Here is a 26,318-nt window from a genome sequence, read left to right as displayed (position 1 = left end):
TCCTTTTAGATTGTTCTCACTTTTTTGTATTGCCTTTCTGGTCAGTTCTTCCCTACCTCCCACCCCTTTCTTTGGTAATATATGTCACTGTAGATTAAGTTTTCTGTTCTGTTCATTATGTTTTCTCTGCATGCCCAGAATTTTGCTTTCAGAATTCATATTTCTCTTTTAAACCATTCAGAAACATCATGCTGTAGTTCCAGGATCATTAGAAATTCCCCCGGTCATCTGCTTGATGGAGGGTTGCATCATTTTTCTTTGTTTTATAATATTTAATCACAGTTATCTGAATTTGTTTAGCTGAACTTAAGACTATATTCTCTCCTAAGGTTTTTACCTAATTTTTCTTCCTCTCAAGATATTTGATCATCTTAGCCTTTTTTTGTTCTATTCCCCTATCACTCATGCTGTGAATCCTTCCCCTTTATTGAGAGTTTCCCTGAATCTGAACATGAAAGCTTCCTATTCTAGGAAGTCCCCAGTTTGCCATCTTCCATTTCTACCCCAGGTGATGTGTGAAGGAACAGGAGATTCTGGCCCTTTCCCTATGCCTACAGGAGTTTCACACATGCTGTGCCCTGTCTAGTTTCCTCCTTCCTCGAGGTTCTCTCTGGATAATCTATTGCAGCAAATTATTTTTGGCTCAATGGCCAGAACTACTTGTTTCATACTCCGGGAAAATAGGTGGAAGATCTCAGGGTCCTCGTGAGTTCATCAGTTGGCTTAGGAAGCTAGTGCCAGTGTGGAGATTACATGTGTGTGTGTGTGTGTGTGTGTGTGTGTGTAGAAGTGATGGTGGGTACTATACTAGCACATTGCAGCTTAGTAATTAGACTTGTTTGCTTTTAGATGGTCAGTTTTTGCCTTATTATGGCTCTTGTTCCAGATTGATTATCTCTGAAATAGTTTTTATCCCTTATTCCTAATTCATGTTTTGTAGAGATTTGAGAAGTCATGAAGAGTACAGAAAGTGTCTGGAACTCTTCTTGCTTTCCACATGACCCAAAAGGGCCTCCTTGTGACTTTTTAAAAGTCCTTTCTGAGCCACTTTCCCAACCCTTCCCAAACTTTTTGCTGTAACCATCCTGTTCTTTCTTCCCTCTCTTTGCATTTCATCCTCCTTGCCTATAGGGCACTATCACTTTGGATCCTCTTGTTATAATTTCTTATTTGTTTCAAAACTCTGCTCAAGTTCTATTCTGCACCCTCAAGTGCTCTTCCCATGTTCCCTTAGATTATCCCATTATTTTTGATGTATGGGTTGTCTCCTTTGATAGAATATATGTTCTTTCAGTATGGGGATTATTAATTTCATTTTTGTCTTTATATCCTCAGCACTACACATAATGCTTGACACATTGCATGTGCTTCACAAATGCTTTTTCACTGATCAGTTTCATCAGATACGAATCTGGATAGGCTTCTTGTTAGAATGAGAATGAACATTATCTTATGAATTGTCACCTAAATTTAATATATCACTTTAAAGCCTTGTTGAAGTCATGCATGAAATCTGAGAAGTTTATTATAAGCATGTGGAGACATCATAGTAAAGATGTTTTTATGGAACTAGAAACAAAAAACATAAATGATATTTGATTTTGTAAGAATGATATAGTGGAATGCTTTTGTGTTTCTGCACCAGCATGCTCTGGACCTTCAGCTTGCCGTGGCAAATATTTTGCAATCCCTGGTACATACAGAGAGAAACCAACAAGTGATGTGTGAAGCAGGGCTTCATGCACGTCTTTTACAAAGATGCAGTGCTGCACTAGCTGATGAAGACCACTCCCTGCACCCACCCCTCCAAAGAATGTTTGAAAGGCTAGCTTCTCAGGCCCTGGAGCCCATCGTGCTGAGGTCAGTGACTTCTCTTTTTCATATTTGAATGGTATTAGCAATGATACCAATTCACTTATTCTTCAAGACAAAAGTTAGGGATAGGGTTATAACCTGGATCTGTGATCTCATTGAGATAGACAACTCCTACTGATACAGCGCAATGCCTTTTGTGCAACTTAGTCATAGAGAGTAACGCCTATGTCATCTGTATTTAAATGACTTGCTCAGAGTCCCAGATCCAGCGTGAGTTTGATGTGGGACTTGAACTTTGGTCTTCCTTTCCTTGAGTCCAGACCTCTGTCTACTATGCCATACTGCTTCTGGGGCCAAAACATAGTGAAGGGAAACGCTCATTACTTAAGACTGACTGTTCATCAGCTAATGGACACAATTGTATGTCGTATTTATGTATGTTATTTCCCTAATTTAACTTATTATTGCTCAGTGTCTCCAAAGCTTAAAACCCTGCAAATATGAGCAAACTTATGGACCACATTCATTGTTTGAGAATCAAGCTCACTGAGTTTGGAAAGGTTCTTCAGCATGTTGACTGAATTGATGAGAAAGGCTTTTGCCATAATGACTCTTGAAGACTATTTCCTCTGGAGAAAGGTGACAGAGAGAAAGAAGTAGCTACACTGAAAAAATTAGGTTGTCGTTATTGAAGTAATAGGATATTCTGGAATTAGAGCATTCGTAGAGCAGTATCTGTTCTTTTCATTGAACATAATTTCTTTCTCTTAAAATCCATATTTTTTCCATACAATATTTTCCAAATCCAAATATCGCTTTCGTTTTCAGTGATAGGTTAAGTGATATTCACAGATACTTTGGTGCTGGCATTAAATCTTGGTTTCTCTTCTTTTGTGGTTATCATAATGATAGTTTTTTATGCCTTTTTTTTTTTTTTAAGAGCTGTGAGCTGGTCCAACCATCCTCTATTTATTTGTTTGTTTGTTTATTTAAAGTTTTTATTTACAAAACATATGCATGGGTAGTTTTTTTAACATTTATCCTTGCAAAGCCTTCTGTTCCAAATTATCTCCTCCTTCTCTCCCCTAGATGGCAAGTAGTCCAATACATATTAAATATGTCAAAATATATATTAAATCCAGTATATGTATACATATTTATACAGTTATCTTGCTGCTATGCTTTGTTTTTTGCTAGCCTAATACTACTATTAAAGTTCAAAAATCACATTACAGATCTTAGGTCTCTAAATCTGGACCTTGTTAGTGTTACACAGAAAACCCTGGATTGTAAGTGTAATGGTAATGTGAGCACAACCCCTTGATCACACAGCTAACATTTATGTTATGCTTTAAGATCTTCAAGATTCTTTACCTCATTTTATTCACATAACATCCCTACAGGTTCTGTTATTATCCCCATTTTACAGGTGAAGGAACTGAGGCAGGCAGAAGTTTGGTGACTTCAGGATCACACAGTTAATAAGTATCTGAGGAGGGATTTAAACTCAGTCTTCCTGACTCTAGATGCAGTGTTCTGGGCACTAAGGGGGCCATCTTGCTACTTGTTATAGAAAGTAATAGACCCTGTTATGATGTTTGAAGACCTTCTTCCAATGAGCTGGATAGAATTTGTGGGAGACTGGCCACTCTTCACTGAGCGAGTCTTGTGAGATTCTTTAAAGAGGAAGCACTGTGATCCTGTAAAACGATGGGGAGTTCCTAGGAGATGTCTCAATGTGTGTTTACTTTCTTAAAGTTATATTTCACAAGTCTCAACCAATGTCCTTAACTTTAATAGTGAGTCAGTAGAAACAATCAAAGTAAAGGCATTTACTGAAATAATATCATAAAAATGATAGTGACAATTCCCCACCCTTCCATATTCTCCCACAATGGGAAGACAAATAGAGTGCAGTAGAATGCTAGCACCCATCTAGAAAATTCAGACCTTTTACACTACATGGACAGATGTTTTGTAATTGTGTCAGGTCATTCAGTTTGGCTCCCTGGGCCTATTCCTCTCTACTCTTTACCTTTCAATATACACTTCTTTATGGAACATGACTCCATTCTTGATAGCTATGTCCTCCTTTGATTGATTCCCTAGGGAAAAATATCTTGCTTCTTGATCAGTTACCAGGAATGTGTTTAATCTTTGAGCCAGCCAGTGACTATAATTCTATCTAGGCTGAATAAAAAAAGCCTCACAACTAGTAAGGGGAACACAGCCTAGACATTTATGGGCAGTTTCCTTAACATCCTAAGACCTCGTTATTTCTGCATCATGAGTAATTTATTAGAACTAAATAAGAGGGAAATTATTTGATCAAGAGTATTTTGGTCAATTCCCTGCTACTAAATCAGTCAGTAAATAATTAAATATTTAATAAACCCATATTTTATACCAAGTATTCTGCTAGCGATTGAAAATAAAAAGAAAAGCAAAAAGTTTCTCAACTGTGTGTGTGTGTGTGTGTGTGTGTGTGTGTGTGTGTGTGTGTGTGTGTTTATTATCATAGGATCTCTATAGAGATGTATGTATGTATGTGAGTGACCTGAACAAAGTGTTACAGCAGTGGAAACAGAGAAGAAGCTGTCAGACATGAAGGAGGCGTTAGAGCAAATAGAGAGTGTTGATAAGTAGTTGATAAGAGTTGAAAATGATGAAAACTTTGAAAAGGCCATTAAATCTGGCAATTAAGAGAGCATTGTTGATTTTAAGGAGTAGTCACAGTTTGACACGGAGTTTGGGAACCAGATAGCAGTGAAATAAGCAAGAAAGAGGTGAGATTTATGGTGCATGTAGAGAGATTTTCTTGTCTTGGCAACAGGAAAGGCCAATTCTTTGTGAGAAACAGGAGTAAAGGAAGAGATTACTATAGCGCAAGACATCTAAATAATGTCAGATGAGAAGATGGATTTCTCACATGAGAATTAGAGGGAGTGAGATGGGAGGCTTGAAGAGGGATGAACCAATTTGAAATGGGGTAATAAATAATTAGGAAGGTGCAAAAAATTTATGTTTTTATGATAAGGGCCTAGCTGAGATTATATGGCATAATTTTGTAGCACATCTAAATTATGCTCCCACAAGTAACATATAAAATATGTAAACTAGTTAGTGGAGGAATTAATCCAGGACTAGGATTTGGCGATGGATATATAGAGTTGAACTGCTTCACCAAAGTGTCTAAATAGGGAAAGAAGGACAGCATAGTCAATGCTGAGGTATTTATTTGGATCAGAGGTTGTGGCAATGATAAAGAATAGGGTGAGGGGTCAATAAGTCATAAAGATAAAATGACAAAAACTATTAGAAGAAAAGAAACAAGTGGCATCTTTTTTTGTTTCTATAGATTTTTATAAAAGGAGTGCATCCTTAGAATGGAGTCATCTGTTGGACTTATGGAGAATTCAGAAATTCTTATGCAAAGTAGTAAATTATATAATTTAGGTAATTCATTGTGGTGCAATGGATAGAGTGCTGAGCCTGAGGTATGGAAGACTCATCTTCCTAAATTCCAATCTGGCCTCAGACGCTTATTAGGTCTGTGACACTTAATCCTGTTTGCCTCACTTTCCTCATCTACAAAATGAACTAGAGAAGGAAATAATGTACCATTTTAGTATTTTTGCCTTTCTTGACCCCAAAATGTGATCATAGAGTCAAACATGACTGATATGACTAAACAACAATTTTAACAACTATTGAAAAGGACTTTTTTATACATAGCCATGCTTACTAAAAGAAGTACTCTTAATATAGCAGAATAAAACACAACTTGAAAAGGATCCTATGTAAGATAACCTTTTTAGAGTACTTTGCTATTCATAAGCATTATTTTTCATTTTAACTTTATGATATTATTTATGTGAGAAACAGAAATGTAAAGAACTGGCAAAACATCTTCTAAGAAACCTATGTAGGATTAACAAATATGAAAAATTCAAAGTAATAACCCATTTAGTGATAGACAGTGAGGTGTCACAATAACTCTGGGCGTGGAGTCAGGAAGACTTTGAATTCAAATTTTGCTTCAGAAATTAGCTTTCTGATCCAAGTCAAATCATTTAATCGGTCTTCCTCAGTTTCCTTAAGTGTAAAATGGAGATAATAACACCAACCTTCCAGGACTGTTTTGTGGATTAAGTAAGATACTATTTGGAAAACTCTGAAAACAGTTATTGACATGTAGTAAACAATAAATAATTATTCTCTTCCTTCTTTTAGAGAAATTTCTAGAAATTTGAATGAACTGTTGTAAAGAAAATAGAAATAAAACAATGAGTTCATTTATGTAAAAGAAAACTAGAATGAAAGTCCTGGGAGAATTTAGATTAATTTAATAACTAATATTGATTCTAAAGCATTAATGATAAAATATAATTTTCTTTTTGATAAAGAAGCATTGAACCACATTGCTTATACACAATGTTTCTATTGTGATACTTTCTGAACGTGTCTGTCTACTTTGGTACAAGAGACAATTCTGTAAGGCCTAGAGTTATTGGAAAGTAAAAGAGAACATGGGATCTATGACTAACATAAGTTATATTATTAATGTTGTGATACCTTTTTTTCCCCCCCATAGCATTTTTATTAACTTCCACTTAATTGGTTCTCTTTATTAGGGAATTTTTACGTTTGGCAAATCCTTTAAATTGTGGTGCCTGGGATAAAAAACTTTTAAAACAGTATCGCATCCACAAACCCAGTTCATTAAGCTATGAACCAGAGATGAGAGGTAAGTGGGATCTAACTTCTCTCTTTTACATTCTAAATATCATTTTGTGATAATTTGTAATAATCTCACATTTATGATACTGATATTTTAAAACATGACTTCTGACAATGGATACCATTGCCTTTATGCAAGAAATTGAAATTTCAGATGATTTGTACTAATTGTATTTTATTTATAAAATCATAGGAAAATGTGTATATATTTTTTACTTTAACAAATATGTTAATAATTAAATGTTAATAAAAATACTTAAATCCATGTTTTGAATCCCATTAGTTCTATGAAAAGAAGACTATAATAAGGAATAAAATTTCTATTTTTCTTCTAAGTGACAATTTTAGTAAGAATAATAGATTAGGTAATAAAACATTAGGTTTTAATCACTTTTCAACTTATTTTCAGTTTCAGAATCTTTAAAAGTTATAAAGATGAATATAAATCTAATATTCTCTATCTTCAAAAAGAATCTGTATAAACATTTTTTACAGATTGAGAGCATAATGTTTTAAGTAGCACACATATATGATTATAACATTAAAACAGTAGCAAATTTATATGAAAAGACAATTGTATAGTGAAAAGAATGCTAAAGTTAGAAATAGGGCATAGGTGAAAGTCCATTTTCTACTCTTTGCTACTCTTGGCAAGTCATTTGGTGTTGGTGAAGTTGATTTAAAAAAAAAAACAACAACAACAAAAAAAACTAAAGCCACAAAAAAGCCAAAAATATGGTTGGAGGAAAAGAGAAAATATGGAACTCAAAATTTTTAAAAATTAATGTTAAATTGTTTTTAATTGTAATTGGAAAATATTTAATAAAATAAGGAAAAATCTATTAAAAAGAAAAAAAAAACATTCTTTCCTTATAGGTAGTATGGTCATATCTGTTGAAGGACTGGGATCTGATAATGTATTTAGTTTACATGAAGATAACCACTATCGGATAAGCAAGAGTTTAGTAAAATCTGCAGAAGGAAGCACTGTACCCCTGACTAGAGTTAAGTGTTTAGTGTCAATGACAACCCCACATGATATCAGGCTGCATGGATCATCAGTTACTCCAGCTTTTGTTGAATTTGACACATCTCTTGAAGGATTTGGGTAAGTACTTGATCTATTTAAGTTCCATCATCTTTTATAATCTTACACACACACATATATATATATATATATATATATATATATATATATATATGTATATGTATGTATGTATGTGTATGACATATTCATCTAGTCAGAAAGAGCATGACATAGTAGTTAAAGTGCTGAACCTGGAGTTGTGAAAGCTTCAAATCCAGTTTCCTATATTTATAAGCTATTTAATTTGTTTGAATTTCAGTTTTTCCATCTACAAAAAGAAGGGACCAATATCTGAGATCCTTTTCTGCTGTAAATCTATAATCTTCTGATTTGTTTCATGGCCAAAGTATTTGTCATCAGATAACCAACTTGCTGGTGATGAATCTCTCCAAACCTAGGCTAACTCTCAAACAATAGAAACAGTTTGTTGTCAGCACCCTACTGAAAGCCTTCCCAGATTTGTAGAATGTGGTAGAGATTGTATTTCATTGACTTTGCCCTCAGAACCAGTCATTGCCATGCCACAATAAGACTTCAGAATAGAATGTGTTCTTTTTCAAGACTTCATAATTTCATGAATTGGAGTCTTCCCTCAAGCAGTCAGGACACAAGAAAGCCCTTACTTCTTTAGAGTGATTCTTGTGAGCTGTGGCTGAAAAGTTTATGACTCTGTCTCACCTTGTGATAAGTTTCTCTAGGCTATTTCTGAGATGACACACATCCAATACAATATTTATATAGCCTTTTGGAAGCCAGGGTCAACATCCCACAAAGTAGTGGGCAGGCTGTTAAATTTGGACAATTTCATTATATACAATTATCATTAGCTGGGAAATATAAAATCAATGATGAGATAGAAGAAAATATATTTCTATTTAAAGTATTTGTTTCTTCTCCTTTTATTATTGATAGTTGCTTGTTCCTACCCAGTTTGGCACCTCATAATGCGCCTACAAATAATGCTGCTACAACAGGTCTTACTGATGGAACTGTAATCAGTGGAATTGGAACTGGTAAATACTACTTATTGCATTTTCCATTGTATCATCCAGAAATACATGTAAATATGTATAAATCTCTTTCTCTTTCCCCCATGCCCTAAATAAATATGTATTTCTTCTACCCCCTCCAGGTGAAAGATTCTTCCCTCCTCCATCTGGCTTAAGCTACTCAAGCTGGTTTTGTATTGAACATTTTAGTTCATCTCCAAATAACCACCCAGTCAGACTTTTGACACTTGTGCGGCGAGCAAACTCTTCTGAGCAACATTATGTGTGCCTTGCTATAGTGCTATCAGCAAAAGATCGGTCCCTAATTGTTTCTACTAAAGAGGAACTCCTCCAGAATTATGGTAAATTTTTACTTTTCCTTTGAGTACTGGGGGGGAAATAAAGTAATGTCTGTTGAGTGGAACTTTTAATCCTTGAGAAAATTAAGGTTGGGTTTCATCATGAAAGTCATTCAGTTTCCTGGCATGATGCTGGTATACTGTCCAGGATTCACAAACATACAACAATGAGGTCAGCACAGTGACTATGTAGAACTTCAGTTTGGTAGGAGTCTAGTACCTCATCTTTCCTACACTTTCTTTTGGACCCTCCCCGATGCTGATCTAGCTCCGGCAATGCGTGCATCAACTTCGTCATTTATGTATATATCCCTGGAAAGTATACTGCCAACATAAGTGAACTTATAGCATTGAAAATGTCCCCATTTTCTGAAATGAATGTTTCCTTGTATGGATGATTCAGTACTGACTGGTAGAGAACCTGTCTTCTTATTGTCAATTGTTGGCCAAAATTAACACAAATGACAGAAAATTGATGTATATATTCTGTTGCATATCATCCTCAGAGACATTCTCTCAACAAATCATAATCAACCAATGCTGAAACCATTGACTATTTACCTCATATTGAAATCAGTCCCTGTCTAGTCATATTCCAGCTGAAGAAAAGGTTTTGAATGCCATTAGGCATCTCTACTATGGCAAAGCACCTAGATCTGCTTCTATTCTAGCAGAGATCTGTGAGGCAAGGAATCTACTTCTCATGAAAGCTGACTGAATTCTCCCAGGTTTTATGATGGGAAGGTTCAAGGATGCCTCCGTCGTCCATCTCTATAAAGAAAAAGGAAATAGGTCGTCCTGTGACAAACATGGCAGGGGAAGAAGGAAGAACCTTCACTGCTGACAGAATTCTGGCTAGGGTCCTCCTTAACAGGCTGTTCCTTTGGGTATTTGGTCTTTTACCTAAGAGCTAGTCTGGATTCATAATGGGCCAAGGAAAGGCTGATAAGTAGTATGTGGCCTAACAACTCCAGGAGAAATGCCAGGAGCAGTCATCCATCTGACCTAAGCCTTGATATTGCCAGTAGTGAAGGCATGGAAGGTCATGGTAAAATTTGATTTCTTGGAAAAGTTCACCAGCATTGTACACCAGTCTCACTACATGCTTGCTCAGGTTCTGGATAAAAGACGGTGCTCTTGCACTTTTCCAGTCCTTAAAGGAGTGAAACAGAACTGATATTTTTGGCCTCCATCAACAAGGACCAAAATAGCATCAAGGTCAGTTATGTTACTGATGGTAAACTATTTGAAAAGGCTACAAAAAAGTGGAAGGAGAATTGGTGTGTGACTTTCTTCAAACAGAGCAACCAGGATGGGGAAGAGCCTTGGGTTTGTAATATATGAAGATTGTTTGAGAGAACTGAGCATGTTTAGCTTTACCAGCAATTTACTGATATAATTTCTTTGCCCACATATGAAGATGATATTCAGGCTCCTCCTCCTTTCCTAATGTATAGGAATTAGCTTTCCCTAAAAGGTGACCAAACTGACCACAAGATTTTATTAGCCCTAGCTTCCCCAGAATAGCTTCTTCATTACCTAAAAGCATTCTCCAGAGTCCCATAGTCAGGGCATCTCAGACTTAGTGGATTTCTGAAAACGTGCCATCCCTTTCACCTTATTCTTCCCTAATGACCAGATGCTTCTCTACCTAGAAACAGAGGCAAGCCATGTCCCAGAGAAGCTGTGTCTCTGTCATGTTGTTGTACATCCTTGCTGTGTTTGTACAAAGTAAATCTTCTTTTGTAACTTTTCACTTTGTAACAATATGAAAACAGACTGCTGGTGTTAACACCATCTGCTTCCATCAAATCTAAAGAAAATTAGACTGAGAACATGACAATGTTGCTGCAGAATGGGAAGGATTGTCATATGGAGATTTGTTCTATTTAGCCTAAAAATGAGAGTTGTCCAATCTTATTTATTTATTTATTTATTTTTTGAGGCTGGGGTTAAGTGACTTGCCCAGGGTCACACAGCTAGGAAGTGTTAAGTGTCTGAGACCAGATTTGAACTCGGGTCCTCCTGAATTCAAGGCTGGTGCTCTATTCACTGCGCCACCTAGCTGCCCCAAGTTGTCCACTTTTAGAGTGACTTCACAATATTCAAGCAGAGATTGAATGACCACTTTCTGTTTATTTTTTAAAATTAATAGTGATAATAGTAAGAGCTAGCATTTATTTTATGCTTTAAGATTTACAAAGTACTTAAAAATTTGGTGTATACAGCAGTCCTGTGAGATAAGTGCTGTTATTCCTTTTTTATAGATGAGGAAAGTGAAGCAGACAGAGGATTTGCCCATGGTTGCACAGCTAATAAATGACTGAGGATTTGAATATAGGTTACTAATTTCAGGTCCAGTGCTCTATGCTTGGTGCCATCTAGCTCTCCATAATGGGAATTTCTTTGTGTATAACTTAGAATCACAAAATTAGATTCTATATAGACTAATAGATGGTAAATGTCACTACCAATACAGACCTCAAAATATCTTGGGGAAATACAATCAGTAAACTGTACTATAACCAGACTAATAATGCAGAACAAACTGTTGCCCACAGACACCAAATATAACATTAATGCATAAGAATTTACCTAATCCTATTGTTAATATATACTGACTCACCAAATATACCTAATTTCTGAAGTGCATGGCATGATATTTTTTTTAAATCATAAAGAACCAATCAGAGGTGAAAAAGGATGCTTCTCAGCCACTGGAGATATTTTCTGTGAGTCTGTTTCTTATTTATGTTCTAATACTGTTATTTAGAAACAGAAGGTTATTTATTTTTCTTCCTGAGCAATGGTCATTGACCATTAAATGTGAATTATAATTTAAAGGTGGTTACTTCTTCTATTTGCAGTGCTTAGAAAATATGAGAAAAACATGTTGCTGATGATCATCATGGTGGTGATGATTATGATAATAATGATGATAATGTTAGTGATAATAATGGTGATGGTGGTAATTATAATAAATCTTGTTCCTGTGGCTCTTGAAAATTTGCATGGCACCTTACATAAAAGAATCTCATTTGACCCTTATCTATAACAACCGCTATTACCAATGTAGGTTCTTACTTTCATTTGTAATTTCCTTTTTTTTTTTTTTTTTTTTTTTTAACATTAATGCTCTCAAAGATGTAAGAATTTCAGTAAAAGCCATCAGCATACTTATAGATGTTTCACTGACTCATATCGGCTCTTTAGTCCAATTTATTTGGAGTCATTTAAATTTTAATAAAATTAAACCAAAGTATCTTAGCATTGTAAGAGGTTGTTGTTGGGTGTTTTTTTTTTTGTTTTGTTTTGTTTTGTTTTTTGTTTTTTTTTTTTGCTATAAGCCCAAATCCTAAAGGTTTATTTTGAGAAGCAAACCTTCACAGCTACTTCCAAAATAAATACTCTTAAGAAATCACTAATAATAGCATTTATCTTTTGAGTAGCTTGTGGAATTTTCTTGTTTTCTCTTTATGTTCCAAAATTCTTTAGGTGTATATATTAATTGAAAACGAATCTCCAGGGAATATTATACGATGAATAATACTACATATAGCATATAATTTTTGCATAGAAGTATGTGTATAGAAGTATTATTTGGATAGTACTACATGATTGCTAACAGTACAATGACGTTGAATGAAGAGTGATACTTTATGTTTATATTCATCTATTTATTTTAATGGAAAATCCTTAGATTGATCTCAACTTTGGAGATGAAATTGGCATGTGTTCCATTAAGTTTTCTTTTTTGTTTTAGTTGATGACTTCAGTGAAGAATCCTCATTTTATGAAATTCTTCCTTGCTGTGCCCGCTTTCGCTGTGGAGATCTCATAGTTGAGGGACAATGGCACCATCTTGTCCTAGTAATGAGTAAAGGCATGTTGAAAAACAGCACTGCTGCCCTCTATCTTGATGGGCAGCTTGTCAATACAGTGAAGGTATGTCTGTGCTTTCAAATCCCTACTGTATAAAAAATTTTATTATTTGTTTAAAGTTGTATTTTTGTTCAAAATTGATCTTTTGCTTCTGGTGTGATGTTTTATGCTACTTGCGCTATCGTATGTATCACTCTGTGAAAGAGCACTAGAAGGGCAAAAATAATGTTGTGTACTGTAGATTTGTATGTAAAGGCAGAAGAGTCTCTCTCTTTCTACAGTCTTATGTACAGAGGCACATAGCTTACAGTTATAGGATCATTTACTCCTGCCCCCTATTTTATATATTAAAGAATTTTTTTCTTCAGAGAGGTTAAGTGACTAGCCTGAGGTCACAGAGATTGTTTCCTTGAGTCATGCTATTTTTTGCTTTGGATAATAGAATAATATTCATGAATAACTTTAGATTCCTATTTCATATCTGTATCTCTCTCTTTTTATCTTTGTTCTTGAGTACATTAAGTATTATTTTATTATTAAACCCCTGATCACATGTGACAGATGGGGAAGGATTTCCAATATAAAGTCTGAAAAAAAGAATAAAGTAAAGGAAAAAAGTAAAAAAGAAAAGTAAAAATCAAGGAAAGGTTGTATTTTCAGAAGTAAAATCATGTTTGTTTTTTTTAAAAGGCTGTCTTTCTTATTAGATTTTAAGAATGCTATCATATTGAAAAATAATTTTTAAACTGTCTCAGGGAACAATTCCAAGGTAATCAAAAAGATCAGATTATTAGTAGGTTGAGCAAGTGATTAAGAAGTTATCAAAAACTATTCACCTACTTCTCATTACTTTTTTCTGAATTAATTAATATATTTTTAAATAATAGGTTTTTATTGTAAAAATACATGCAAAGATAGTTTTTAACATTTACCCTTGAAAAAACCTTGTGTTCTAAATTTTTCTTCCTCTCTTCCCTCACTCCCTCCCCTAGACAGCACCACTTCTCATTACTTACAAAATGTTTATGAAAGCTCAGAAGTCTCAGTGAAATATGAGAAGCAGACATACTTTTACAAAGAGTAGACCATGTCTTCTGAGTTCCTCAAATGGTTTAGTGATATAGAGTTGTGTTTTCATTGTTCTTCACAAAAAATTTTTGTCACTAGAGCAAAAGGCCATGTTAAAAGCTCTCCTTCAATAAACAGACAGTGCTATGCACACTTTACCAAAATATATTCTATTTTTTTTTCCTTTGGTTTTGCTGTACAGATAATATTATTTGATGTTTTCTTTGTGTTTAAGCTTTATCTTTAATTTTACTGCTTAAAGTAAAACTGAAGTATGACTTTTTAAAAATCAATTAATGTTTAGTTTTTGGTGGTGGTTATTTCCCCCCAGCAGTGGCTCTTTATTGTCTTTGTTGCCTTATTCAAGTGTTTCCTTCTTTATAAGTTATTTTCCATATCCTTATGTATTTTTTGAGTTTATACAAGTTCAGACCACTTTGTAGAACTGTATAGTAATTATATAAAAAATTTTAATAGAACAAATTTAAGCAAAGTTTAATTATATTCAGTAATTCTCTGAGAATATGACATGAAATTGAAAAGTGGAAAATTTAGTCAACTTCTTCACCTCCTATAATCCCATTGACTTTTTTTGCTAAAATTTAATTAAATAATAATTTTGGGCTTCATATAAATTAGCAATAGTGTACCTTGAAATCTGAAAGTAACATGTGGTATACAGGAGTTTGGAAAGTAAGGGATGTGTGTGTGTGTGGATGTGTGTCTGTCTGTGTGTGTACATGTGCATTCATTTTCACAGTCACACATACTTAAATACTATAACAAGAACATGAATTATTGCATCTTAATGCCCCGATGAGATGCTGACCTTTTGCTGCAACCTTACAAAGTAATTTCAAAAGAAACACAATATGTGTTGCAAACACATCTTGAATCTACTCCTGGTTTTCCTTCATCTTTCTTGTTCTAGTGCCAACATTTTAGTAAGAGCTAGATAGCAGTTCCGTCTTTTGCTTTGGTCTCTACCTTCAGAGCAGAGGTTCTGGTGCTGCTGGAACACACAGACTTAGCCTTTGCCCTTACGTTTCCCGTCATTAACTGTACTTGGGTCTTTTGCACAGTATGAGAGAACCTACTGAATTTTGGGGGGATGGAGATGTAAGTTTAGTAAACATAAGTTAAACTTGCTCGTTTTCTTTTCTGGCATACCTGTTTCTGTTCTGATTCATTTCTTCTCATTTTTCTTTATAGCTTCATTATGTTCACAGTACTCCAGGGGGTTCAGGTTCTGCAAATCCACCTGTTGTCAGCACAGTGTATGCCTACATTGGCACACCACCTGCTCAACGCCAGCTTGCTTCATTAGTATGGCGCCTGGGACCCACACATTTCTTAGAAGAAGTTTTGCCTATTTCAAGTGTTAATATCATTTATGAACTAGGACCAAACTATGTTGGAAGCTTTCAGGCTGTACATGTCCCATGTAAGTACCCTTGTCCCTCTTAGCTAAAATTCCTCCTTTAAATGATTCTTAAAATAGTTCTCATGAATTGTGTACATTGTCAGTCAACCAAAAAACATTTACAAATTATCCAACAAGCTTTTATTTAATACCTGCTATGTTCAGAGCACTGGGAATAAACGTACAATAAACGTACAATTAATAAAACAATCCGTTCTTATAAGAACAAGAATATTATTCTCTGTCTCTCTCTTTCTCTCTGTCTGTCTCTGTCTCTTTCTCTTTTATCTCTTCTAAATTTCATGGCTCTCCCTACCTTCTCAACTGAGAAGCTTGCCCAAAATGGCCTCAGAAAAAATTGAGGCCGTTTTCTACAAACTTCCTCTTGCCTCTTTCCCATCTCATATCAGTGGGTGTCTTTTTCCATCTCCTCCTTCACCTGTCTCACATGATATGGTAATTTTACTCCTTATTTAAGATTACCTCTCTTCCCAGATCGCCTTCTCTGTTTTCCCCACTTTATCACTTAACTTCAGTCTCTCCCTGTCTACTAGCTCCTTTCCTATTGCCTTTGTTTCCTTCATCCTCAGAAAATGTTATTTAATCCTTCTATATCATCCTATATCTCTTCTCTTTTTTGTTGCTAAACTTGAAAAAGTAATTTACAATCAGTGTCTCCACTTCTTCTTCTTCTCCTCACTTCTTAACCCCTTACAGTCTGGCTTCCAATTTCATCTTTCCACCAGAGCTGCTCTTTCCAAAATTACATCATTAATTTAAGTTAATTAAGATCTCTTACTTGCCAGTTCTAGTGATTTTCTCACATCATTTTCTCAGCTATTTTCAGCCTTTCACCCAGTTGATAATACTCTCTTCTCTCTAGATATTCATAATAACACACTTTACTGATTCTCTTCCTACCTATTAGGCTGTTCTTCCTGGTCCCTCAAGGTTTGCAGACTTTATGTCATCCTCAACTCCTCACTGTCACTTACCTCCCATATCAGATCTGTTGATTTAATTTTTGCAGCATCTCTCAAATATACCCCATTTCCCTCCTGTGACAATTTGATCACTCTGGTGCAGACTCTCTCATCTCCTTACACTTGAACAATTATAGTAGCCTGCTGGTGAGTGGGTCTGCTTACCTCAAGTGTCTTCCTTCTCTAATCCATCCTTTGGCTCCTAAAGTGATTGCCCTAAACCCTTGGTAGATTCACCTATGTCACATATCAACACTACTCCTATTTAATAAACTTCATGGACTCCTGATCATCTCCAGGAGTAGAATACTTTGTTTAGCATTCAAAGATCTTCATAATGTAGCCCGCTTTTACCTTTCCAGTCTTCTTAAAATATATTCCTCCCTACATACTCTTCAGTATAGTGATACTGAACATCTGGAGTGATGCTCCATCTCTTGGGTCCCAACATTTTCTCTGGCTATCCCCCATATCCGAAATATCCTTCCTCTTGCCTCTGACTACTGACTTCCCTGACTTCTGCAAGTCCAAGATCTTATCTTCTACAGGAAGATCTTCTTAACCCTTCTTAATTCTAGCACCTGGCTTCTATTTTTTTCTGTATATAATTTGTTTGTACATACGTGTTTGCTTATTGTCTTTCCCATTAGATTGTGAGCTACTTGAGGGCAGGGACTCCCTTTGGTCTTTTTTTTTTTTTTTGGAGTATCTTCAGCATTTAGAACAGTGTCTGACACATAGGAGTTATTAAGTAACATAATTAGTGTTCATTAATTGATTAAGTAGAAATATATATAGTCTATGTTACTATATAATAATGCAATGTAAATCCATTTGCTTAGAAAGATATAATAGATGCAAGATAGTTAAGGATGACGCTAGTATTTGGAAGGTATGAGAAGAAACATGCTTGATATTGAATGTTCTTTATTAGCATTTTGAAGGAAACAGGATTTTATAAGATGAATTGAGAACAAAGAACTTGCTAAAACAAGGAGATAAACATGTAGTGGGATATATAAATAATAGCGAAAAGGTCACTTGTGACTGGCCCAAAAATGCAGGAAAATGCAAAGGTAATATAAAGTGAAACTGGAAAGGTATGTTTGGTCCCATTGTTAAGGACTTTAAAAATCAGGTGGACAAATAATCATATTTGATCCTAGAGGAAATAGGCAATCACTGAATTTCATTGATTAAATAGGGGAGTCACATGGTTCTATCACTTTGATAATTAGTTGTATTGAGGATAGATCTGAGAAGGAAGAAGCAAAGTAGAGATACCAGTTAGGAGTCCATGGCAATAGATGTGATGAATGTATAAATGAAGAAAAAGAGTTAAATATGAAAGGTATTGTGGAATTAGAACCACCTGATTAGAAATTTGGGTTGAAGGTAGGAAAGTAAGAAAATAAGATAATGTGAAAATTATGAACCTGAGGGACAAAGAAGGAAATAGAAACAAAAATATTTCAACAGAAATAGAGAAGTTTAGAAGGGAAGTAGGCTTGATTTGTACACATTGAGTTTGAGTCTCTCTGACTCATTCAGTTTGAAATGTCCAGTAGGCAGTTAGAGATGAGGTACTGTGAATTAGGCACTGAGATATAAAGATATCTAATGTAAAGAGGAAAAATTTGAAAATATTTCTACCTTTATGGCTTTTAATTTTGGGAAATGCAATATGGACATAATTATATATGTTTAAAATGGATAAAAATAATTACAAAGTAAATTGACATGGACACTGCATGTGGAAAATGTTATTTGAGCAGAGATTTGAATAATTAAAAGGTTTGGAAAAAAGTCTCAGACAAACTACTTTGGATGGAGTAGTTTTGGTTAAATGGTATGATTGGAAGTCAGGTTATCAAATATCTGGTCAGACAGTCAGTAAATTCTAATTAAGTACTTGCTATATACCAGGCAGTATGCCAAACAGTAGGGATATAAAAATGGCAAAAGAGAGATATGGAGAGTTGTAAGGGGGAACTTGATAAATCGTCTTGGGAACAGCTTGGATACGGGGGTGAAAGGGAATAGGGCATTCAGGAAGATTCCTAGATTGCCAGTGGGAGGAATTGGAAGGATGGTGTTATCTTTTACATTAATAGGAAAAGCAGAAAGGGGGAAAGATTTAAGGAGGAAGATTGTAAATTCTATTTTGGACATATTGTATTTAAGATGTATACTAGACATCTAATTTGAGGTATCTGAAAAGCAATTGAATTGAGAAGTGAGAACAGAGAAGATATGTAATAGAGAGATATGGGGGACAGCAAATTTTTTCAGTTTTGGAAAAGTGTGGGCATGAAGAATGAACCAGGGGATAGGAAAAGATGGAAGTTTAGAGAGAGGTTAGGGAGAATTATAATGGCGATCTACTGCAGAAGGAGAGAAGAATTGAAGGGTCATTTTTTTCATAAGGGACCAGAATAAATCTAGAGAGAATGAATAAAGATGTCAAAGGTTTGGAAGTGGGAGAGAGTCATTTAGGGAGGAGTTAGAGAATTAGTTTGCTGAGTAGTAGGCTCAGTTGGATAAATAGTATAAATTTGTTTTAGACCCAGTCAACTTAGTTATGTGATATACTTCAGTTCCTATTAGCAGTTTAAAAGTAGGAGTAGAGGAGAGCAATTTTGGGATTAATCCAGGCTTGGGGTTTGGCAAAGCATGGATGTCACTAAAAATGAGAAACACGGGATTCAGTGTAGAATTGTGAATTGGTTAACAATAGAAGTGAATCTGGAAAGGGAGAACGCAAAGTCTGAACGGGAGTGAGGACAAAGAATGTGTTTTAGGAGAGGAATGAAAGGAGTTCATGAGTGTGATAAATATATGTGTGTGTGAGTGTGCATGCTTCATTCTTTAGTAACTTTCCCTTCTATTAGAGAGCTCTAAAATTTGGATTTTTGCTTTAACTTTCCTATTCTAGATTAGGTCTTAGAGTCTCTGAAACAAGCATACAAGCTTTTGCTTAAACGTTACTAATACCAGGGAACCCATTCTCCTTAATTCCCTCACACTCAAAGCAGCCAATCTACTTTGGACCAGTTCCCATTAATGAGAACTTTTTTTTTTTTTAGATCAGACTGAAACCTCCTTTGAAATAAGTTATTTTCTGGATACTTTTGTTATTTATTACATTCATTTCTGCATATTAGCTCAACTCTTCCTCTAGAATTGAGTATTTCTTAACAACAACAACAAACAGTTGAATACAAAATATGCAACTTTATCCTCTAAGACATACAATATCTTGTCCCTCTGTGTATCTTTTTCCTTTTTGCCAAGAGGAGTAAGGTATGTTCAGCTATTTTATTTGCCTTGAACTTCAGCTTCTTATCATTTTAGATCTTCTTGTCTTTTCAGCTTTTTTTTTAATAGTTTGGAATGTAAGCTCTTGCATTTTTTTCTTCTCTTTTGGTAATATTGTTAAACAGTTTTTTAGTTTGACTTCCTATTCATGCTGTTTTCCCTTATATTTTTGTAGCCTTTACATAGATATTTATATATGTATAGATAGATAGATAGATAGGTATAGATATGCATATTTATATCTATATATAATTGTTTCTTACTATATTCTGTATCTGTTTTTAGAAACATTCCTTTATTCTGAATTTCTCAAAGTAATTGTTTTTTTACCACAACTTATTTAGCCATTACTCAATTGATGGAAGGACACTCTATTTCTTGTCCTTTGATACTTTTTTTAAAAAAAGAACTTCTGTGAATAAATATTATAAATAGCTTTAACCATTTCTGTTTGACTTTCTTGGCATATATTCCTAGAGGAAAAATCCTGGGTCTAAGATATGAATAGCTTGGCTTCTTGTTCCATAAGTCCAAATTGTTTTCCATAGTGGTTGGACCAGTTTTCACATGCACTAACAATCTCTTAGTGTTACTGTCTTCTACAGCCCCTTAAAGATGAACTTTTGTCTTTATTTTTGTCATCTTTACCCATTTTTTGAATGCTGGGTGAATCCTCAGAGGTGTTTTCATTTGCATTTCTCTTATACATTTTTCATAAGATTGTTATAAGTTTGTATTGTTTTGAAAACTGTTGACATTCTTTGATTTTTAAAAAAATATATGTCTTGGAAAATGTTTCTTAGTCATTCTGAGCCTCAGTTTTTTAACCCCTATTTAAAAATAGCCTCAGGGAGAAAAAGACATAGCTTCTGTAATGTTTAAATATTGAGGGAATCAGTATATTTGCCCCTTTTTTTCCCCATCTGCCATTGTTTTGTCCCTTTGAGTCAGTTTTGTTCATGTGAAAGCTTTTTAATTTTCTATAGCTGAAATTGTATATTTTTTCTTTTATTATCATCTCTATCCTTAGGTTAAGAACATTGGCGCCCAACGTGGGGCTATTTTTCATTCCCTGTGGCAAAACGGTCCATTTGTATCTTTTATAAGGCTCAGCCAAATTAACACTAGGCACTGAAAAAGCAAATCTTTTCATATCCTCCTTATCTAGAGGGATAGAATAGAAACAATCCTTAATGTCTATAACCCATAGAGGCCATTCTCTTGGCAACTGAGTAGGAGATGGAAGTCCAGGCTGGAGTTCCCATAGTTTCCCTCTGTTCATTTACTCTTCTTAGATCAGTTAACATCCTCCATTTTCCAGATTTCTTTTTCACCACAAATACTGGGGAATTCCAAGGACTTAGAGAAGGCCGCAAGTGTCCTTGGTCAAGTTGTTCCTTAACTATGTCTAATAAGGCCTGAATTTTATCACTTCTTAAGGGCCACTGTTCTACCCACACTGGTGAATCAGTCTTCCACTGAATAGGAACCGGTGAAAGTGCAGGTAGGCCTTCAACAGCAGCCCTGCCTAAAAAGCCAAAGTGCTTATTTATAATCCTATCTGCTGTAAAATGTCTCTTCCCCACAAAATGATGGGGATTTTTTCAACCACAAAAGGAGTAAAAACTCCTGTTTCACCTTCAAATATCCATCTTAAAGGGGTAGCACTAACTTTTGCTGCTATTGATCCTCCTACACCAGACATGTAGGTGTCTGCCTTAATCTTTGGCCAGTGACTGGGCCAGTCGGCCCCTCTAATAACTGTACGATCTGCACCCATGTCTACCAATCCTTCAAATGGTATTCCATTTATATAAATAGTAGGCATAGGTCGGTCAGCTGTCACAGCTGCTGTCCAATATATTCCTGGATTTTTGTTCATTGGAGTCAGAATCTAGGCGACTATCACCAGGTTGCTTATTAGGGGTATGTAACAATAAGCCTGATGCTACTACTCCTCCTGGTTGATAAATCACTGGGATATTAGCTACACGTTCTCCAGTTTCCCACATCAGTGTATGGATGGATACTGTTTTGTAAGCACTCTCAGAAGGTGAAATGGTCAAGCCTACTGTGCCTGAAGGCAAAGGATCCATAGGCTCAACCAGAACAGATTTCACTTCTCCAGGGAGTATCTCAGTAGTCTCTACTGCACACAACTCTATTTTTCCTAATTTCAATCCCTTTCTTCCATCTGATTGCCTTTTGGGTGATTGATCATGTCTTAAATTTCTCTGGATGTAACCTCGGCTGCCATCATGCCCCACTTGGGGGGCTGAAGCTGGGCCCCACCTGTCATTTCCCTGGGTCAATCTACATTCAGAGGCCCAGTGGAGACCCTTTTGACATTTTGGACATGGAGTTTTAGGTCTTCTCTCACCCTGTCTTCTCACCGTATCTCCATACCTACACTGAGCTCTTAGATGTCCAATTTTTCCACATTGAAAACATCGCCGAGTTTCTCTAGAAGTCCCTTGCCAGGAGGGACCCTGTCTTTCCACGTTCATCATAGTCTGGGTGTAAAAGGCATTTGTTCCCACTGTAGCACAGCGTCTTATGATCTCCTCTAGAGGAGCTTCTTTGTCTAATCCCCATATAATTCTTTTGCAAATCTCATTGGCATTTTCCTTAGCCAGATGTCTGGTCATTATTTCTGTAGCTGCATTTTCTCCAATAGTTCTTTTGACAACAGTTTGCAAACGTCCCACAAAATCTGCAAAAGGTTCATTGGGACCTTGCTCTATTTTAGTGAAAGCCTCTCCCCGATCTTTCTGTCCAGGGAGGACACCCCAAGCTTTTATTGCAGCCTTAGCAATTTGCTCATACACTGTCATGGTATAACTAACCTGTTCTGAATTCTCTCCATACTAACCTTCACCAGCTAAGTGCTCAAAAGTGAATTGTGTGTTAACTCCTATTTCCAAATTGCATCTGACTTGAATTTTACATAATTCATGAAATACCGCAAGCCATAATAAATTTTCTCCAGGTTCCAGGCATGTCCTTGCTATGGATTTCCAATAATTCAGGGTTAGGACTTCATAAGACAAACCATCTAGTAACATTTTAACATAAGCTGATGTAGCCCCATAAAGGGTACAGCTTTTTTTCAAATCCTTAATTTTATTCAAATCTAAAGGTGCATATCTTCTCCTTTTTTGACCTACAGAATCAATCTCTTCAATCACAGTATATGCCTGTATAAAATCACTTATATCCTGTCCTTCTCTCTTAGCTTTAACCAATGCTTTTTCTAATCTTGTCATAGGCTTAGGCTGCTTCACAGGCAATTCTGTTTGTGTTTCTGCCTTACACTTACACTTTACACTTAGGGACAGTGAATAGAGCACCAACCCTGAAATCATGAGGACCTGAATTCAAATGTAACTTTAAACACTTGACACTTCCTACCTGTGTGACCCTGGGCTAGTCACTTAACCCCAGTAGTAGCCTCACCAAAGAAAAAAAGAAAGAAAATAATTTTTTACTTAACTTTATATAGACAGAAAAGATAATACCTTCTACTTTCATTTTTTTTTTTTATTGTTTGTGCTTTGTGCTCTTTCATAGTCATATCAAGTATCCTTTTGGAGTTTATTGTGTCATATGGAATATGATGCTGGTCCAAACCTAATTTTTGGCAAACAGCTTTCCAGTTTTTCCATAAATTCTTGTGAATAGTACTTCTCCCCCTCCTTTGTTTTGTATTTTTATCTTTGTAACACATTGAATTTGTCTTAATGCTTTTGGTTCTTGCTTATCTAGTCTGTTCCCCAACTACTTTTTCTGTTGCTTAACATCTATCAGTTTTATGATTTATTCTTCATAATGTAGTTTAGTGTGTGATATTATATTCCCTTATTTCCTACTTTTCGTTATTTCCCTTTCAGATTCTAGAACTTTTGTTGCTCCTAATTAGTTTTGTTGTTATTTCTAGTTCTTAAAGTATCTGAATGATAATTTGATTGATATCCTTAAAACTGATAGATTAATTGTACCAGTGTTTTTAACTTTAGTTTTACTCTTTTGTCCTTACTATAGATAGCTTTTCTAGGCTTATGATATCAAACAGTAGTATATAGAAAGTCTTTGTTTTTTATCTTTCTTTAAGTCAGGAGGGCTTCCAATGTTTCTCCTTTTCAAATGGAACTGTTAGTTTTAGATATCTTCTTTTTGAACATAGTAAAGAAGGGACATCTTCCTTGCACATATTCTATGAATGTTTTGTTTTTAATATAAATTAGTTCTGTGTTTTATCAAAGGTTTTTTCTATTTCTAAGGAAACAGATAATTTGGTTTTATTGTTTATATGTAGTGTTTACATGATCTTATTTCCTTAATATTAAATTACTTTCTGGATATATTAGTATAATAACTTTGCCAAGATTTTATTTTAAACTTTTGAATTAATATACATTAAATTTTTCTATAACTTTTTTTTTTTCATCTTTTATTTATCTTGGTTTTGGAATTGGAACACATTTGTCTTTTGCTTAAAAAAAAAAAAAAAGCTTTGGGAGGCAGCTAGGTAGTTCTGGAGATAGAGCACCAGCCCTGAAATCAAGAGGTCCTGAGTTCAAATGTGACCTCAGAACTTCCTGTCTATGTGACCTTGAGCAAGTCACTTAACCCCAGTTGCCTTAGCCAAAAAAAAAAAAAAAAAAAAAAAAAAGCATTGGGTAAAGTTCATCCTTTATTGTTGAGAATTATGTTAATTGTCCATTAAATCTTTAGCATGAGCTCCTGTGCAAATTAATCTAGACCAAGGTGTTTTTTTTTTTTTCTTTGATCGAACTATTTTACCACTTTGGTTGAGGTTTTTTTTTTTTTTTAACCACAAAGTTATTGTCTAATAAATTATAGGCTTATGCTATGTATCACTAGGTGGAGAATATACCCAAGTCAAAGAAATCATAGATTTTTAAAAATAATATATTCTTTCATTGTACTAATAAATGTATTGACCCCCCCCCTTCTAACCTGTTCTTGAACTTAAATAATAAATACTGATTTATAACCTTAAATAAATAAATATATTGACACAAAATGAAACTTAGAATGCAAATTCAAATAATTGGAAGAGCATATTTGACTACAGCTGGAGTAACAACAAAAGTTGCCATCCACACCTTTCTCATCAATTTTATTCAATTAAACTCCAAAGTAATCTCCATGGCTCTACTGCCATCTTCCAGGAACATAATGGAAGGTGAAAGGAATTTACTCTCTCAGATCCATATACCCAAAGAGGCAGGAAAAGAGAAATAAAGTGAATAAATAGATCATATTTGACCTGAGGAGCATTTAATGTTATTATTGAATATGTCTAGGAGTCTGACTCACAAGTAACAGATAGAATCTTCAGGTTTGGGCTGCTCCTGTAGATCTTAATTGGGTAGATTGCCTTCTCTGAATTGTGCTACTAGCTGCTGCAATTCCATAGAAAAACAGCAGATGGCAGAAGGAATTTACAGGAGGTAGCCATGATTCAGAAAGCAATGTTGAGAGTGAATATATTCCTATCAAGTCCCACAAAGCTTTTGAAAGTAGAACATTCCACTGCCCTCCCATCCCTCACTCCAAGGCCATACTGATTACTCTGGAACTTCCCTTGGGGAGCAGAGGGGTTTTATCCTGTGATGCTCCCTCTTAATATAATAAAATAAGAAGCTTTCCTTAGTGAAAAAGCAAGTAATCAAGCAACAGACTGAAAAACACATTTTTTGATTTCTGCACTAAAGATGGCAATCTTTATGTAGCCCCACTTACTGTTTTTATCTTGAAGATAATTAATTCTGCTGCGTTTGTTATTTCTTACTTTGAAGGTAAAGATTCCAAATCTGAAAGTGGCATCCCATCCCCTGTGTCATTAGTACCAGAAGAAAAAGTGTCATTTGGTCTCTATGCCGTCTCTGTGTCTTCCCTCACAGTGGCAAGAATAAGGAAAGTTTACAACAAATTAGATAGTAAAGCCATCGCTAAGCAGGTAAGTGGGAATTACTTTGTGATAAATTGTAATTGGCATATATTAGAAAAAGTCACATATTTCCTTAATGATCGTCTAGAGTTTTAGTTTAGGGCAGTAATAGAGTGTTTACTGCTTTCCTTATGACAATTTACATTGATTTCCAAAATATTTTAACTTAGGAAATGAAATTCTAGCCAAGAGTTGCAATATTAATAATTCATATTGACTTAAAAAAAGAATTAAAAAATAAAATTACTCCTGCTTATGTGTTATGTGTTATGCCACACATAAGTTGCTTTTTTGTTTGTTTGTTTTTGATGAGATCTTTGATGTCCTCAGTATCAGGAGCTCTCCTTGACCAGTGTAAATCAGCCCTTTCCCTGCAGCTCCCGGTCTGAGACAGGGATCAAGGGAAAGTATGTGGTTACATGAGATTCAGCCAGGAAAACAAGGACTATGTCATCCTGGGCAAGTCACTTAACCACTATGCCCTAAGACTAAAAATAAGATAAAAGCCAAATGATATTGGAAGAGAGAGTTTCTTACCCATAAAGTCCCCCTACTAGTAAACTCATAGGTTGTATTACTCTCCCTATGTACAAAAACCCATATACCTGCCCACTGTATGTGTGTGTGTGTGTGTGTGTGTGTGTGTGTGTGTGTGTGTGTGTGTGTGTGTGTGTGTG

At 35.2% G+C, this 26,318-nt stretch overlaps 1 protein-coding gene across 6 annotated transcripts in view; it reads left to right on the top strand.

The window, feature by feature from the left end:
- Window positions 1-26,318, top strand: part of WDFY3 (WD repeat and FYVE domain containing 3) — a 306,260-nt gene that overhangs the window by 167,733 nt on the left and 112,209 nt on the right. For all 6 annotated transcript variants that reach the window (XM_074273239.1, XM_074273237.1, XM_074273238.1 and 3 more), the window contains 8 exons: window positions 1,646-1,860; window positions 6,450-6,562; window positions 7,432-7,663; window positions 8,555-8,655; window positions 8,775-8,993; window positions 12,754-12,935; window positions 15,153-15,384; window positions 25,490-25,650. In XM_074273239.1, the coding sequence (XP_074129340.1) occupies window positions 1,646-1,860; window positions 6,450-6,562; window positions 7,432-7,663; window positions 8,555-8,655; window positions 8,775-8,993; window positions 12,754-12,935; window positions 15,153-15,384; window positions 25,490-25,650 (1,455 nt within the window). The remainder of the gene's footprint in view (window positions 1-1,645; window positions 1,861-6,449; window positions 6,563-7,431; window positions 7,664-8,554; window positions 8,656-8,774; window positions 8,994-12,753; window positions 12,936-15,152; window positions 15,385-25,489; window positions 25,651-26,318) is intronic.

This window comes from Sminthopsis crassicaudata, chromosome 6 (genome assembly GCF_048593235.1).
Source record: "Sminthopsis crassicaudata isolate SCR6 chromosome 6, ASM4859323v1, whole genome shotgun sequence".
Classification (NCBI taxonomy): domain Eukaryota; kingdom Metazoa; phylum Chordata; class Mammalia; order Dasyuromorphia; family Dasyuridae; genus Sminthopsis; species Sminthopsis crassicaudata.
The sequence above is the reverse complement of the archived record's forward strand: the minus strand, read 5'-3'. Positions and strand labels throughout refer to the sequence as shown.